General features: G+C 43.8%; 1 protein-coding gene across 8 annotated transcripts in view; it reads right to left on the reverse strand.

Moving 5' to 3' along the window:
• Positions 1 to 4058: 4058 nt before the first annotated feature.
• RERG (RAS like estrogen regulated growth inhibitor) overlaps positions 4059 to 14660 on the reverse strand; it is a 162614-nt gene continuing 152012 nt past the window's right edge. For all 8 annotated transcript variants that reach the window (XM_090043521.1, XM_090043525.1, XM_090043522.1 and 5 more), the window contains 2 exons: positions 7300 to 7373; positions 4059 to 4470 (listed from right to left, as the gene is read on the reverse strand). In XM_090043521.1, coding sequence (XP_089899647.1) covers positions 4063 to 4470; positions 7300 to 7373 — 482 coding nt within the window. In that variant the 3' untranslated portion in view covers positions 4059 to 4062. The remainder of the gene's footprint in view (positions 4471 to 7299; positions 7374 to 14660) is intronic.

The following is a 14660-nucleotide window of genomic DNA, read 5'->3' on the forward strand; positions in this document are numbered from 1 at the left end:
TAAGTGATCAGAAGCCGGTTCAAATCTGTAACACAACAGAAGTTCAGTTCACATAAACCGCTTTTAAAATGGCCAAAACCAGTTTAAGATAAACCTGGATGGATGTAGTATCAGACTTAACTAAGTTACGTTAAACTGATTTATTAAACTTCTGTCCCAGATCCCCTGCAGATTCAAGTTAACTCACAGTCCCCCAGCATCCCAGGATGCTTTGCACCTCCCTACAAACTCCCCTTCACAGAGTGGGTAGGCAAGCTTTGGCCCAAGCTGTCTGCTCCAGCCAAACAGGGAGGCATACTCTAACATCTTCCTCCCCGGCCTTTTGGCCTGAGCCACTGCGGGCATGGGGCTGCATTTCTGGAATCAAGAGAGATGTCTGTTCACTTGCTTATTGGTTCAGCCTGCACAGGTTAGACTAACCTGCGAAGATTGAATTGATTCAGCCTTGGGCTTTTTGACTGACTGTACTTAGTCAGTGACACAAAGGAAAGAAAATTTTAACAGAGTTCCCTTAATGGTTGTGGTTTAGAAACAGCTTAAGGACTCCTGCATCCCCACTCGTGTGAGTATGGTGGGCCAGATATACACAACATTGAACTTTATATGCTTATTCATACCTCTCTAAAGTGCAGACAAATCAAATATCCCTACCTGCCTGCAACTGTAGTAGTGTTTTATACCCATCTTGCACTCGTTTTGTACAGGCATAAATAACTGACAAGTGCAAAGCAGTGGAGAATAGAACTGAATGTTGCACAGAAGTGTATTGGTCATCAAAGAAGAGTTTCTTATATTTCCATTTGAAGCTGCTCATCATGATGCCAGTCTTGACACCATTCTTAGCTGCACAAAGAGTATGAAACAAATCCTAAGAAAGGACTATAATCTGAAAACACTTACAGTACTCCCTAACCTGTGCACCTGTATACCTTTTCTTGGAGGAAGGCCTCAGAAATACAGCCACTAAGTTAGTAAGCTATAGGTAAATCTGACAGTTTGCTCAAATGACAGGTAGAGAGGGAAAAAAGAAAAGGGAACATTCTACCCCAATCACAAATATTGAATCAAATGCATATGCAAATAATTGTCCCACAAAAACATCACAAAAGCATATGCTGGTTTAAACAAGACATAGGCTCAAGCAAGAAAAAGTCCAACTGATTTTTAAACATTTGAATGCTTAGGAAGCTTTTGTAATAGAAAGGGCAGTTTACTTCAGGTGCATACAAGTTAAGATTTGGAATCTTTACCCTTCCCAAACTTTGAGGCCCATATTTAGTGTTAGCTAGAAAAAGACGATCCATTTTTAATGAAATGAGGGCAAAGTGAAAACTTAATTTAAACTACTACTGAATTGATTGATTTATGTTTTGTCTATCTTAGAGTTTGATTTCTACCCCTGCCTGCCCCCTGCACACACATTTCTGTTCTTGGGGGTGGAAATACTGAAATGTCATTGGAAATGTTGTTTATGTATTATTTCCAGCCCAATTCTGCAGTTCTAAGACACCTAGAAAAGCAGATGAATTTCAGACTCACTGAAATCCTTCCATCACTGACTGAATCTTCAACCGGCATGCGACACATTTACTATATTAATTACATACATAAGAGTGTAGGCACTAGTATTGGAGCCGGAAAAAAATGGGTTTGTTACAACAAAATCTGTGTCAACTTAGTGCTGGTAAAGGGTGTCCCGTTAGCAACTTTGGAGACTGATTTTCTCCACCAATAGGGAGTACAATGCCGCAATCTGCAAGTGCATTTGCTCGGGCCTGTAGGGGGGCTGTCAGGAAAGCTAAGGCAGACATAGAGCTAGGACTAGCGTCCAAGTTCAAGGATAATAAAAAGTCCTTTTTCAAATACATAGGGAGGATGAAGAAGGCACCGAGTAATGTGGGGCCCCTGAAAAGTATGCTGGGCAATCTGGTGGTTGCGCCAGAGGAGAAAGTGGAACTCTTTAACCAATTCTTCATGTCCGTTTTCTTGTGCAGGGACCGGGACTTCCCCGCTGTGATGCCAGACGGACTCGAGGGGAACACCTCCAGACCTCAGGTTGGGGAGGACCGGGTTAGAGAGCTTCTGGAGGGGCTGAACGTGTTCAAGTCAGCGGGTCCAGATGCTCTCCACCCCAGGGTGTTGAGGGAGCTAGCTGGGGTTATTGCAGGGCCTTTGACACGGCTTTACGAGCGCTCATGGTGCTCGGGCCAGGTGCTGGATGACTGGAAGATAGCTAACATGGTCCCCATCTTCAAAAAAGGGAAGAGAGAGGACCCGGGCAACTATAGGCCCATCAGTCTTACCTCTATCCTTGGGAAAGTCTTTGAGAAGATCCTCAAGGAGCACATCTGTGATGGGCCGGCTTCAGGGATGATGCTCAAGGGCAACCAGCACGGTTTCATTAGGGGCAGGTCATGTCAGACCAACCTGATTGCCTTTTATGATCACGTCACAAAGGCAATGGATGCAGGTGTCGCCATGGAAGTAGTCTTTCTAAACTTCAGCAAGGCCTTTGACACCGTCTCTCACCCCATCCTCATTAAAAAACTAGGCGACTGTGGCATTGATGCCTACACAGTCAGATGGATTGCAGATTGGCTGAAGGGTCGTACTCAGAGGGTGGTGGTGGACGGGTCATATTTGACCTGGGGGGAAGTGGGCAGCGGAGTCCCCCAGGGCTTGGTCCTGGGGCCTGTGCTGTTCAATTTCTTCATCAGCGATTTGGATGATGGGGTGAAATGCAACCTGTTAAAATTCGCTGATGATACCAAAATTTGGGGTGAGGTGAGCACACTAGTAGGGAGGGAAAGACTGCAATAAGACCTGGATAGGTTACAGGAGTGGGCTGACATAAACAGGATGTGTTTCAATACTGACAAGTGCAGGGTGCTGCACTTAGGCACTAGAAACCAGCAGCACACTTATAGAATGGGAAACTCCCTTCTTGAGAGCACGGAGGCAGAAAGGGATCTTGGAGTCATTACTGACTCCAAGATGAACGTGGGCTGACAATGCGAGGTCACGGTTGGCAGGGCTAACCGCACCTTGTCGTGCATCCACAGGTGCATCTCAAGTAGAGCCAAGGAGGTGATCCTCCCCCTCTATGCGACGCTGGTCAGGCCACAGCTGGAGTACTGCGTCCAGTTCTGTGCGCCCCACTTCAGGAGGGATGTGGACAACACTGAAAGGGTCCAGAGGAGGGCCACCCGCATGATCCGGGGACTACAGGGCAGACCCTACAATGAAAGACTGTGGGACCTAAACCTGTTCAGCCTTCACAAGAGAAGGCTGAGGGGGGACCTGTCTATAAACTCACTGGGGGGGGACCAGAAGGGTTTAGGGGAGACACTGTTTCCCCTAGCACCTCCTGGCATGACAAGGAACAATGGACACAAATTATTAGAGAGTAGATTTAGATTAGACATCCGCAAGAACTACTTCACAGTTAGGGCAGCTAGGAGCTGAAACCAACTTCCTAGGGAAGTGGTGCTGGGTCCTACCCTGGGGATCTTTAAGAAGAGGCTTGATGACTACCTGGTTGGACTCATTTGAGTCCAGTCTTTTCTCCTGCCAGGCGGGGGGTCAGATTTGAAGATCTACAAGGTCCCTTCCGACTCGACTTCTGTGATTCTATGATTTGGGTCCTTGGTCTCTGTTGAGAAATCCAAATTGTGATGACCATGGCGAGATGGAGACTTATTTTCCATAGACTACTGAAAAGCTCTTGAATGATAATGACTCTGTTTCATACAATCTGGGTTGTACTGGAGTCAGCAACCTAGAGGCATAAGGTGCTATCTCATTACCCATCCCCTGAGTCATCCAGTCCTTTAGAATATCTCTTCAATGTTGGACAGAAATAATGTAGAGTGGACACAAACACTCTAAAATCATTTAAAGCTGGAAAAAATCTAGGCTTATGTTACTCAAAAAGGGAATTGTGCGTTGTTTTCTCTTTGTTTCCCCATTAAAAAATAAAGCATCAATCATGTGATCTGGCTGCCTCCTCCCAACTCCAAACCAAACTGCTCTGTAACATTTTGCTACTTTAACACCACTCTCTTAGCTGCTGATTTTGGTCAGCATCTTGTTAATGGCCTGCTTGACATGGGTGGTGGAGCTCCGTCTCCGAGTCTTGCCCTGAACCATCTTCCGACGCCGCACCTCACGGCAGAGCTCGTAGAAGGCTTCCATGATGTTGCCTTCACCACTGCAAGCAGAGCACTCATAAAAAGCGCATGCTAGTTCTGTGGCCAGCTTTTCACCCTCTTCTGTGCTGACCTGCCTGGAATGATCCAGGTCAGCTTTGTTTCCCACTAGGATGAGAGTAACGTTTTTAGGCTTTTTAACTTCATCCAGCAAGTTTTTCAGTGGTAGCACTTCCTCAAAGCTGCCCCTGTCAGTGATGTCATAAACCAGTACAAAACCTTCACCCCATCGTACATGTCCTTCTTTCTGAATAGCATCCTCCTGTTCAAAAAGAAGGACAAGAGTTTTAGGTTAAAGTACATATACCAACTGAATGCAGCTTGAGAAACAAATACAATTCCCTCAGGAGAATGTACTTCCCACAAGTCTAGTTCTCAATGTCTGTACAAGCTGCATCTACCTTGCACAATGCATATAAATCACAGCTCTTTGTGATTTCATGGCATGTATGCCCACTCTTCCAGAAATGTAGAAGACCACAAAAGGCAGTGTAATGTCAGGTTTTAAGAATTGTTCACTAGTGAGTGGAATTGTTCACTAGTAGATGGTGTAAACCTACCATAGCCTGGCAATGACTTAAAGATGACCAAGGGTAGGCAGAATCCACTCTGTCTTCAAGCTTGCTAGCTCATATTTATGTGACGGCTGGTACAACTTAACTGTGGTGCAGCCATGTGATGCTGACCATAGTGTATGATCATCAGGGATCCAAGTTTTCCATTTCCCATGGAAAAATGTGGATTTTCCCCTTTTAAAGGAGAAAAGTGTGCGTTTCCCCTTTTGCAAGTAGCTCTCTGCAAGCTGGCAGACTTCCATCCTGCAAGAGCCACTTGCAAAAGGGTAGGAAACACTAAACCCTGTCTGGAAGGGGTGGGGGTGAGGCCTAAAAATGAGTCAGCCAGGGCTGGGGCAGACTCACTTTCCCTCCTGTGGCCTTTGGAGCAAGGAGGGCTTTTTGGGGTTGGGGCCCCAGTGGGATGGGTGAGGGTCACACTGCTGGGAGAATCTGGGGCCTGTGTGTAGAGCCAGCAGGGTGGCCAGGGGACAGGGAAGGGGTGTGTGGGCAGTGATGACTCTGTCCCATGTCATGGGCCTGGACTGGGATGACAACAGGCTTGTCCCACCATGACTTGTCCTGACTAGGCTCATGTTGGGGCTGGAGGCGCTGCCCAGCTGGGACAGTGGTGGCACAGTGCAGGAGGGAGTGCACGCTGCACCCCTGTCTGCCAGGCTGGGTGCCCTCAGGGCAGGGTTGGGAGCTTTGGTTGGGGCTGGGAGTGCTGCCCAGCCAAGGCAGGGACCAGAGCCCAGGCTTTAGGTGACTGCTGCCTAGCCTTTGTGCTGGTGGCTGCTACCCCACAGTTCAATACACTGCTGCACCACATTATGTGGCTGCAGTGGCTGCTGGTGGCTCCACTGGGGCTAGTGCTAGAGGCAGTGGCAGGGGGTGTGGGATATGGGGAGGGGAGGAGTGGCACACCCAGCCTGTATGCCACCCTGCCCGCCACCCTGCCCAACCCAGGGCACCACTAGGCTCACCAGCCCCAGAGGGGGAGTGTGGTCCCTGCATGCCCAGCCACCAGATGGGACAGGACCAGTCAGCAGGAGCCCTAACCGCACCAGCATCTTCTGCATAGCAGCCCAGCCCCATGCTTGCTGGGACATGTGGCCCTGACCTGGGCGGGCTCCTGGTCCCAGGAACCACTTGTGGGGAGGGGGAGGTGATGAGCTGGGGTGGGGGGTGAAGGGTAAGGGGTGGATTGAGGTGGCAGCCAGGTTTGTGTGTTTGATGGCTTGGAGGTGGCAGCATGGGGGGTGTGTGGCAGAGAGACAGACAGCGAGCGAGCGAGAGATTGGGGGGGGCAGTGGGGTGCTCCAGGTAGAAGAGACTGGAGCAGCCTGTGCAGGGGGAGGCCAGCCTTGAGGGGAAGGGTCTTGCCCAAGCAGAGGCAGGCCCAGCCCAGTCCCTGAGCCCAGCCAAGGACTTCCAGGGAAAGGCATAGGGACCACTGGGGCCTGGGCACAGGTGCAGGGAGCAAAACAGCAGGGGCTGGCACTTCTCAGAGCCTCAAAGCAATGGGCAAGAGAACCGCAGCTGGGCCCATGTCTGGGGGGCAGGGGAGGGAGCAAGTTGCGGGGTAGATAGGGGCTGTGGATTGGGAGGGAGGGCCACAGTGCCTGGGGGGGGCTGGGCTGGGGGGACTATGGCTTAGGAGTGAGGGGAACGGGCATATCAGTGACACAAACAGCAGGGGGCAGGGGATGACAGCCACCACTGGACCCACATCCTGGTGGACAAAGGGGGCAGGGGGAGCTCTGATTTTCCATGATAAAAAAAAATAAAACCAAACGCTGAAATATATAGGTATTTAGAATTTATTTTATTATAATGGTTGAAGCACTGGTAGGCTTCCAAACCGCTTTAAAATTGTTAAAATATATTAATAAAATATTGTGTTCAACTGATACCTATATATATAGTGGCGTTTCCTTTTAATCATGGAAAAACAGATGGGGGGGAGGGTTAAATCAGAGAATTTGGCATTTTTAAACAGAGAAAACTAAATGATCATTTGATTGTAGCCGATAGCCGTTTGTCAGGCTATGCAAATAAATCTTTGTTTGATCCCAGACCCAAAAATTGGGAAGAAAAATTCAATTCAATCTGAACCAAAATGCCAAAATGCTTATTTTGTGTTTTCCTGCTAGATTCTGCAGAGCTGTAATCAGGTAGACCTATTTTGGATATGGTTGCTGCAGATGTGAAAACAGCGTCCTCCTTAGGAGCAAAGAAAAATTGCTCCACCTGAGAAGGTGAAGTATTTTGGGGATGTGCTACACTTTGCTGCACTTCAGACATAGGGGAAGAAAGCTTCTTTAAGCGGTCACACACCTTCTCCACTAGGCTTTTGGATTATACAGCTTGCAAGCTCTGGCATAGATATGCGCAGCAGATTGGTCTGGCAGCTGGGACAAATGGCAGCAGGGGGTTGACTCACTGACTTTAGTCCCTATAAGTATGGCACATTTATCTTACTCTCATCATTACACACCCTTTTTTTCCTGTATAACCAACCTATCCTCACTCACCTGACCAGCTGTGTCTAGTATCTCCATGGAAACAACTTCATCATCAATCGTTGCTTGGTGACGATATGTTGACTCTTAATACAAAACAAATTTAAAGGCAGATTGTTAGGGCAAAGTCATCTTCTATATGTTCCTTGATACCCATGACTTGAAGTACTGATGTGATGGAACACTTTACCAGTAAGTTATTGGAGTTCTTCCATATATATGGAATCTCTTTGTGCCATAATCTACCTCTTTTCCAGAGCCACATATCTCTTTCTCAAGTGACACTCTATACACTTTTAGTTTTTGTTTCAGCTACAATAAACCATGCTTGTGGACAATGACAATGAGTGAGGACTTGCAAGTCTCTGAAGTTACCAAAATGGATGAAAAAATTCTACCTTTGTCAGAAATATTCACAGGCTTTGGTTTTCAGGTGGGATAAGAAGTCTGTCATAGCTGCAAGCTGAATATCAAACGATTTTTAAGCTACAGCACTGGAAGTTATTCTTCAAAAGCATGGAACTGTTGTCAATAGAGTTAACCTCAATTTGTACTAGGATTCACTGTATTTTCACAAATTGGAATGTGGCACTGAGGCTCAGGGCCAGATCCTATTCCACCTAACATGTGGCTTCACAGTGATCCTACTTCACCCTGCTTGAGTCCCTGAAAAACCACTAAGGCAAAAGGCGGGTGGGTCTTCCTCTTTCTCTGTGCCACTTTGTGGGACTTAGCCTCAAAGGCTAAGGACAGCAGTTACACATAAACTGGTTTAAGTGATCAGAAACTGGTTTAAACCTGTAACAGAAAAGAAGCTCAGTGAAAATAAACCAGTTTTAAAATGGCTGAAACTGGTTTAAGATAAACCTGGTTGAATGTAGTATCAAGCTTAGCTGATTTGGGTCAAACCAGTTTATGAAACTTCTGTCCCAGACCCCTTCCTGGTTCAAGTTAAATCAGAGTCCCGTCCCCCGCCCCCGCAACATCCCAGTATACTTTTCAGGCCTGGGCTTGGTTGTCAGCTCCAGAGAGCATGGCTGGCCCTGCTCCTCTGCTCCCTAGCTGGAGCAGTGAGGGGTGGCTGACAAGGGGTGGGGGGGCAAGCCCAGCTGGGGATGCAGCCCAGCCTACGGGGGCAGGGGGCTGCCCCCCCCAGGCAAACCCCGGCTGGGGTCTGGGGCCAGGGATGAGGGTTAAACACCTTTCTCCTGCTCAAACTTACTGCTGGCTGCAATTGTGGACTACAAATCCCAGAGTCACCTGGAAGCAGGAAGAAGAAGTGATAAGCAACCCTGCAGAGTCCTGCTGCTGTAATTCTGAACTGCAAATCCCAGAGATCTCAGAGGCAGCAGGAAGAGGATGTGACTATATCAAAGGTAAATGTCTGTTCATTTCTGATTCGATTTAATCTGTGTAGTTTAGATTAACCTGCAAAGACTGAATGGATTCAACCTCAAGCTTCTTGACTATTTGTACTTAGCCAAAGTGAAGATGAAGACATTTTGCAAAAGTGGACAGGCAAGTGTTTGTCAGGGACTTAAGAACAGTGATTAAGAAAGCAATTAGATATCTTACAGATGGAACAGGCCCTTGGTCTTTTAAAAAAGTAAGTTGGCCATTTTCCCTTCACTTAAAAAAAATCCCAATTATCAAAATGGCAAGAGGAGAAATGATTGGGGTTGGGGGCGGGGGGATGGAAAACAAGGACTAAATTCTAGTTTGAGAGGCTCATCATTCAAAAGAGTTTTTTTCCAAGGATCTTGCCTATAGTGGTAAACTATTCAAGAATATTAAAATTGGAGGCAGGTCTCTGTTTTAATGGATCAGAAAACTAAAGCTCTCAATTAAAATTGTATCTGCAATACTGCTTAGTGACAGCTAGGAGGTCAGTGTCCACCAAGTATAGATTTACTCAGATTAGCAGCATTATCTGTGCCGTGAATATTGAACAAACAGTTTTACTTAAGAGAAAAAAACCTAGGGTTACACAGGATGTAATTATCAAGAACATATTTATAGAGGTTTGTAATCTTTTCCTAGAATATTTTATGTATTCCTCACTTTTCCAGTATTCTGACTTGCTAGCATCATCTATGAACTTTGGAGACCATTGCTATAGGCATGAACTTGTATTTGTGTCTGACTGAAAGTACAGGAACCTTAGTGGCAGAAAGCTCCTTAACACCATGATGCCACCTTAATTTTTTATGTATTAATCTAGAGGGAAGCGTGCCACTTACTGAAACACCAGTGCAACTTGTTTGCAGGCCTCCAGCTCAAAAGCTGAGCAAGGCTGTCATTGCTTAGCCTGAAAGTGGTGTGGCTACAGATGAGGCTCCAGTTCAGGCTAACCATTAAGCACATAAACAGGACTTACGATGTGATAAATTTATAGGATAGTTCAATATTTTACAACCGTTTTTAAGAAACATGCTGAAATCATCACTTTCTTCCTTTCTTAGCAAAAATTCCAAACAAAGATTTCCCTATGTATGATTTATAAGAATTGCCAGTAGGTATTAAACATACACACTATCCATGTCACAGACAACACGGATCAATTTGCTGCCTCTATAGTTCTGCAGATAGGAAATGAAAAAAAAAATAAATGGCCAAAGAGCACTTGTTTTATATTAACAAGCAGCAGATAACAGAGAAGTGTGATAGCATTTGACCTGCAACTTAGAAAATGGTCTGTGCTAACATTCAGATTTACAGCTCACAGATGGTCTACATCAACAGTAAAATGCTCACTGGAAAACTGCAGCTAACAACTCTGAATGCTTTGCATTGTCAGAGATTTGCTTTTTATTTGGTGCAAATCTCTCCACTAGGAATGGGGGGATATATTGAAGGAAACACATTTATTTAACCAGAACTTTTAAAAGGTGTTATGCTCTGTTAAGTTCCCTTTTCCCTAGTGGAGAATGTCATCTCTTTAGAATGGTGTGTTTTAACTGTCAGTGCTGCAAAATCCCTTTCCATTAAAAAAAAGAAAAGAAAATTGTGGTCTAATTGCATTAAGTGGTGCTGTTGCCATTAGTATAAACAAATACTTAATTATCTGGGCCCAACATAGATAGGATGGTCATGTACCACAGCTCAGGTTTTTTAAAGATATGTTTAGGCTTTTAGGATGGAAGGCTTAAGTGACTAAAGAACCAAAATCCCATTTTTTAAAGTAATCAAGGTCATTTGGCTCTTATGTCTCACTGATTTTTCCCCCCACCCCCTCATTAGGTAGGAAAGCACTTTAGGGTACATCTATACTATTTATACAGTGCTTCCATATCTTTTGGGCCTGCCTAGACCATCCACTCACCTACTTCTATACACGGGAGCCACAAATCTTGGGGGTCACCCTTCAAGTGGCTGTGTCACCTCATTTCTAGGTTTGGCAGGTATGGGCACAACATGAGAGTGCTGCAGAAATAGTATGAACAGACCCTGAGTCGCTAAGTTCTTGCTATGCTTAAATGCCTTCAAATGTCTGGGCCTGTCTGATTAAAAGCTGTGGAGGAATTTCTCATCCATACATACTTGAAGCAGCCACAGCTGTGCAATGGTTTTTACCAGAAGCCAGGGTATAGGAAGTCATATGGACCCTTTTTTATGATAAAACTCATTCCTTATGCTGAGGGCTGGCACAAATGCAGGCTCCACTTGAGTCCTCAAATTGAAAAACAGTGGGATTTCTATGGCACATATAACTTGTTCCAGTCATCTGCCCAGGAGCATGTTTTGTCCTGGATGAGTAGCTTGGTATAGGTAAGAGCTGTGTGAAATACATTTTGGGTGAAAACCAGGAAAAAGAAAAGAAAAACAGCAGAGCCTGATCTGTAAATATCTGTGGATTTGAGGGCATTTATAACCATCTGGATATTTGTGTTAAAGACATATCATAGGTTTGAATTTTCAAAAGGGAGATGGTGACTACAGAAGAGAATTTTAGGATCTAGTGAATTAAAGTACTTGGGTACAGACAACAAAGTTTTGAGTTTTATTCTTTTCTCAGGAGCTAAATAGTCTTAAAGATTCACACTTTGTATATGTGTGCTATCTCTGTTGTACAATACTTAGAGAGAAACTGAGAGAGAAAAGTCAAGTGTCTTGACTTGAAGTCAACCAGTGGAGGGATGTTGGTCCAACAGAGATGACATGTGTCTATGAAAGATATTTCTGATACTTGCTTTCTGGATAATCTTGGGCAATTTTCTGAGCATTGGAGTCTCCATTTGTACCAGGCAATAAATCTCTATTATACACCTATTATAATTACATGACTACAATCAAGCAGGTGGAAATTCAACGTTAGAGTTGTCTTCCTATATCTATAAATGCTACAATCACAGTAGAAATTTGTTGGACCCTAAGAAATTAATGGGCTCCTATGATGTGAGATGTAGTAGGCAAAATTGTTAGCAAGACTGATATGGAACAGTAAAACCTACCAGTTGAACTCCTGACCCCATGTGTTATAGAAAAGAAATGAAACTACAGGTTTCCCTCATTTTATGCTGTACATGTGCTCCTGGAAAACAGCGCATAACTCAAATTCACATAAAGGGAACCCACTTTACAATGTAACAAACAGAGATACATTCCAAGACCCTGACTGTACTGATACCCAGACCCATTTCTACCACTTTTACAGGACAATTTTCATACTCACCAACAGCAGACAGTACACACAAGCACAGGGCACTATCATAATGGGGATGGCAACTACAGAAACACGTGTCACAGACAACGAACGACGAGTACAGCTCCACACAAGAGACTATATTGCACGTCACTCTCACAATGCACCGTACAAAGCAGCTGACTGTGGGCTTCCACCACACCAATCACATAAGAATGAATTTATCTCGCATATAATGAATTTTTGGTATAAAAAGGGTCATAGAATAAGAGTGAATTTGCACATACCAAGCCTGCATGAAGTGAGGGAAACCTGTTTCTATTGGGAGTCAATACAAGACATTTACTGCAGAGCTGCCTAATTAACTCCCTAGTAAACATCTCTACCTCTACACATAAGTAAAAGTATTAGCCTGCTTTGGAGTTGTTTTGTGTACAGCCGCACATGTAGAAATTGCTTGGCTGGCTGGGGCATGAGGGTGCTTCAGTGGGGGCTACCTGCTGGCTAGCCCTGCACTGAAGCAGCCTTGCACCCCAGTCAGTCATTCTGCAGCATATAGAGCCCAGTCAGAGCAGTCCTGGGCTGCTACCATCTAGGGATGCTTCAACCACGCTCAATGTACTGTGGATGAATATACTCCAGAGTTATTTGTTCCTGCATGTATGTTAAAATGGTGCATTCAGGAGCAAAAATATCTGGAGCAATAAGCTCTGGAGTTTATTTGTGCACATTAATTGCATGTGCACATGTGCCTATTGACTATGAGGGATGTTACCATTCCTTTAATAAGTCTTCTAACTAGATAAAAGGGATGGGGGGGAGCAAAAAGAGGTTTTCTGATCCCAATGTTTTGGACCTGTAGTTGATGTCATTATACAAAACGAAACCCTGAGAATAACATTGCATTCCTACAGCATTTTGTTCAATAAGGTACACTTAACTCTCACAAGATCCATCATTTTGTAAAATAAAGCTCAATCTATAAATATTTAGGCCATGCCATGGGCCCAAAAAGCATTTCTGAAGCAACACTAGTCAGTTTATTTTTTCAGCTTACAGTGTATTGGCACATTTGTTTCATTCCATATAATTAATTAATTTTTCTGAAGCACCACAGACTCCAGAAGCTCTAAAGGGAAAGCAATATTCTGTTAAAAGAGCAAAACGCAAATCAAAAAGTCTTTCCTTAGAAGATTTGTGGTATTTTGTTTAAGACGAGTCTTGCGGAATAACTTTTTTGAGCTATTAAAATTCATTGTGAAAACATTATCATTAGTATGCAGAGAAAGTTATGAAGTTCATGAGGCAAAAATCCAAATTCAAGTGTCCTCCAAAAAGCCTGAATTACTGATAAACCTGGTAGCATTTCTGATTTGTGGTTATGACACTAGATTCAAGATTCAGCTTGTATTTATTTGATGAATTGAATACACGCTTGTGTCCACAGTAAGCCCAAACAGGTTGATGTATTTATTTTAGAGGAGTATATTTCAGTGTTTTTGAGGGCAAAAACATCTCCTTGGAAGTCCTCTGGTAGCTTTTACACCTTATCCTCAGTTGACACAAGTTGACTTTAATGAAGTCAAATAATATCAGGTGAAATTGGGCCCCTTTATTTCAATTTCTTGTTCCCTCCTTATATATCAAAACAGAATGGACAATGAAGAGACTACAAGGATAGAATGTCTTATTGCCAATGATTGTATCTTTCTCCTTAATATCTTTAGCTACTGTTTTTTGGAATATGTTGCTTTACTCCACTAAGATACAAACCAATTTAGATGAAACAAACACCTTCATAAATTAAACCCAAACTTGAACCGTAGCCAGCTATGGGTTTTTTTTAGTACAGATGGTCCTGAATTACTTTCTCATTCAGAGTTCTGGCTCAAGTTCATTTCCAGTTTTTATGATAAAGATGCCAAGGTAATTAGAAGAAAACACTGAGAAATGTTGTTCTCATGGTATTTTTAATCCAGAAGGAAACAGGAAGCACAAAGGTTCTGGAGAAACTTATCCTGCCCTTTCCAGAACCATCTATATCCTGTTCTTTCCCATCTTGGTGAGATGTGGTTAATACATATTTGAACTCCTTCGCTATCATTAACGACTTTGACTTCAAAGTGATGAAGAAACATGAGTAAGAGAACAGGTTTGCTATAAACATCTAAAAATACAATACTACCTCATAAACCAAATTCTGCTCTATGATATCTATTTAATTAAAAATGGTACATGATACTCAACCTAACTAAGGCACAAAATGATAAAACCAGTTTTCTAACAGAGAAGCAGCTCCTCTCTTGTTCACTGTAATGACAGAAGTTATAATTTACAGATGCTTTCTAACAGGAAACTGAGGGAGTTAGGAATTGTGAGATGTTCCATTAGCGAGAAAGCAACTAGCTTGTTAGTGAGAGCCAAACAAGAGATGTGCAGAGGTTGCATGCAGCTCCACAGTTAAAGCTTGTTCTCATTTCATATATGCCTGTTGATTGAATCCATCGATCTCTAGGTGGTGTCAGCAATGGTAAATGATAAGGAACTTGAAGGATTTTGAGTTCCAAACTGAAAAAGAAGTTGGAAATTGAGAGCATGTGGAACTATGCAGAAAGACAGGGGTCTCTTCTGTAAATGATCTGCCTGCACAGTTAAATAAAAGTACAGTTAGTTGTGAAAGTTTTGCAACCAAAAAACATCAAAATAACTGGTCATTCAGAAATAAATATAC

The sequence above is a fragment of the Crocodylus siamensis genome, chromosome 4, assembly GCF_052110815.1.
Source record: "Crocodylus siamensis isolate JL-2025a chromosome 4, ASM5211081v1, whole genome shotgun sequence".
NCBI lineage: Eukaryota > Metazoa > Chordata > Crocodylia > Crocodylidae > Crocodylus > Crocodylus siamensis.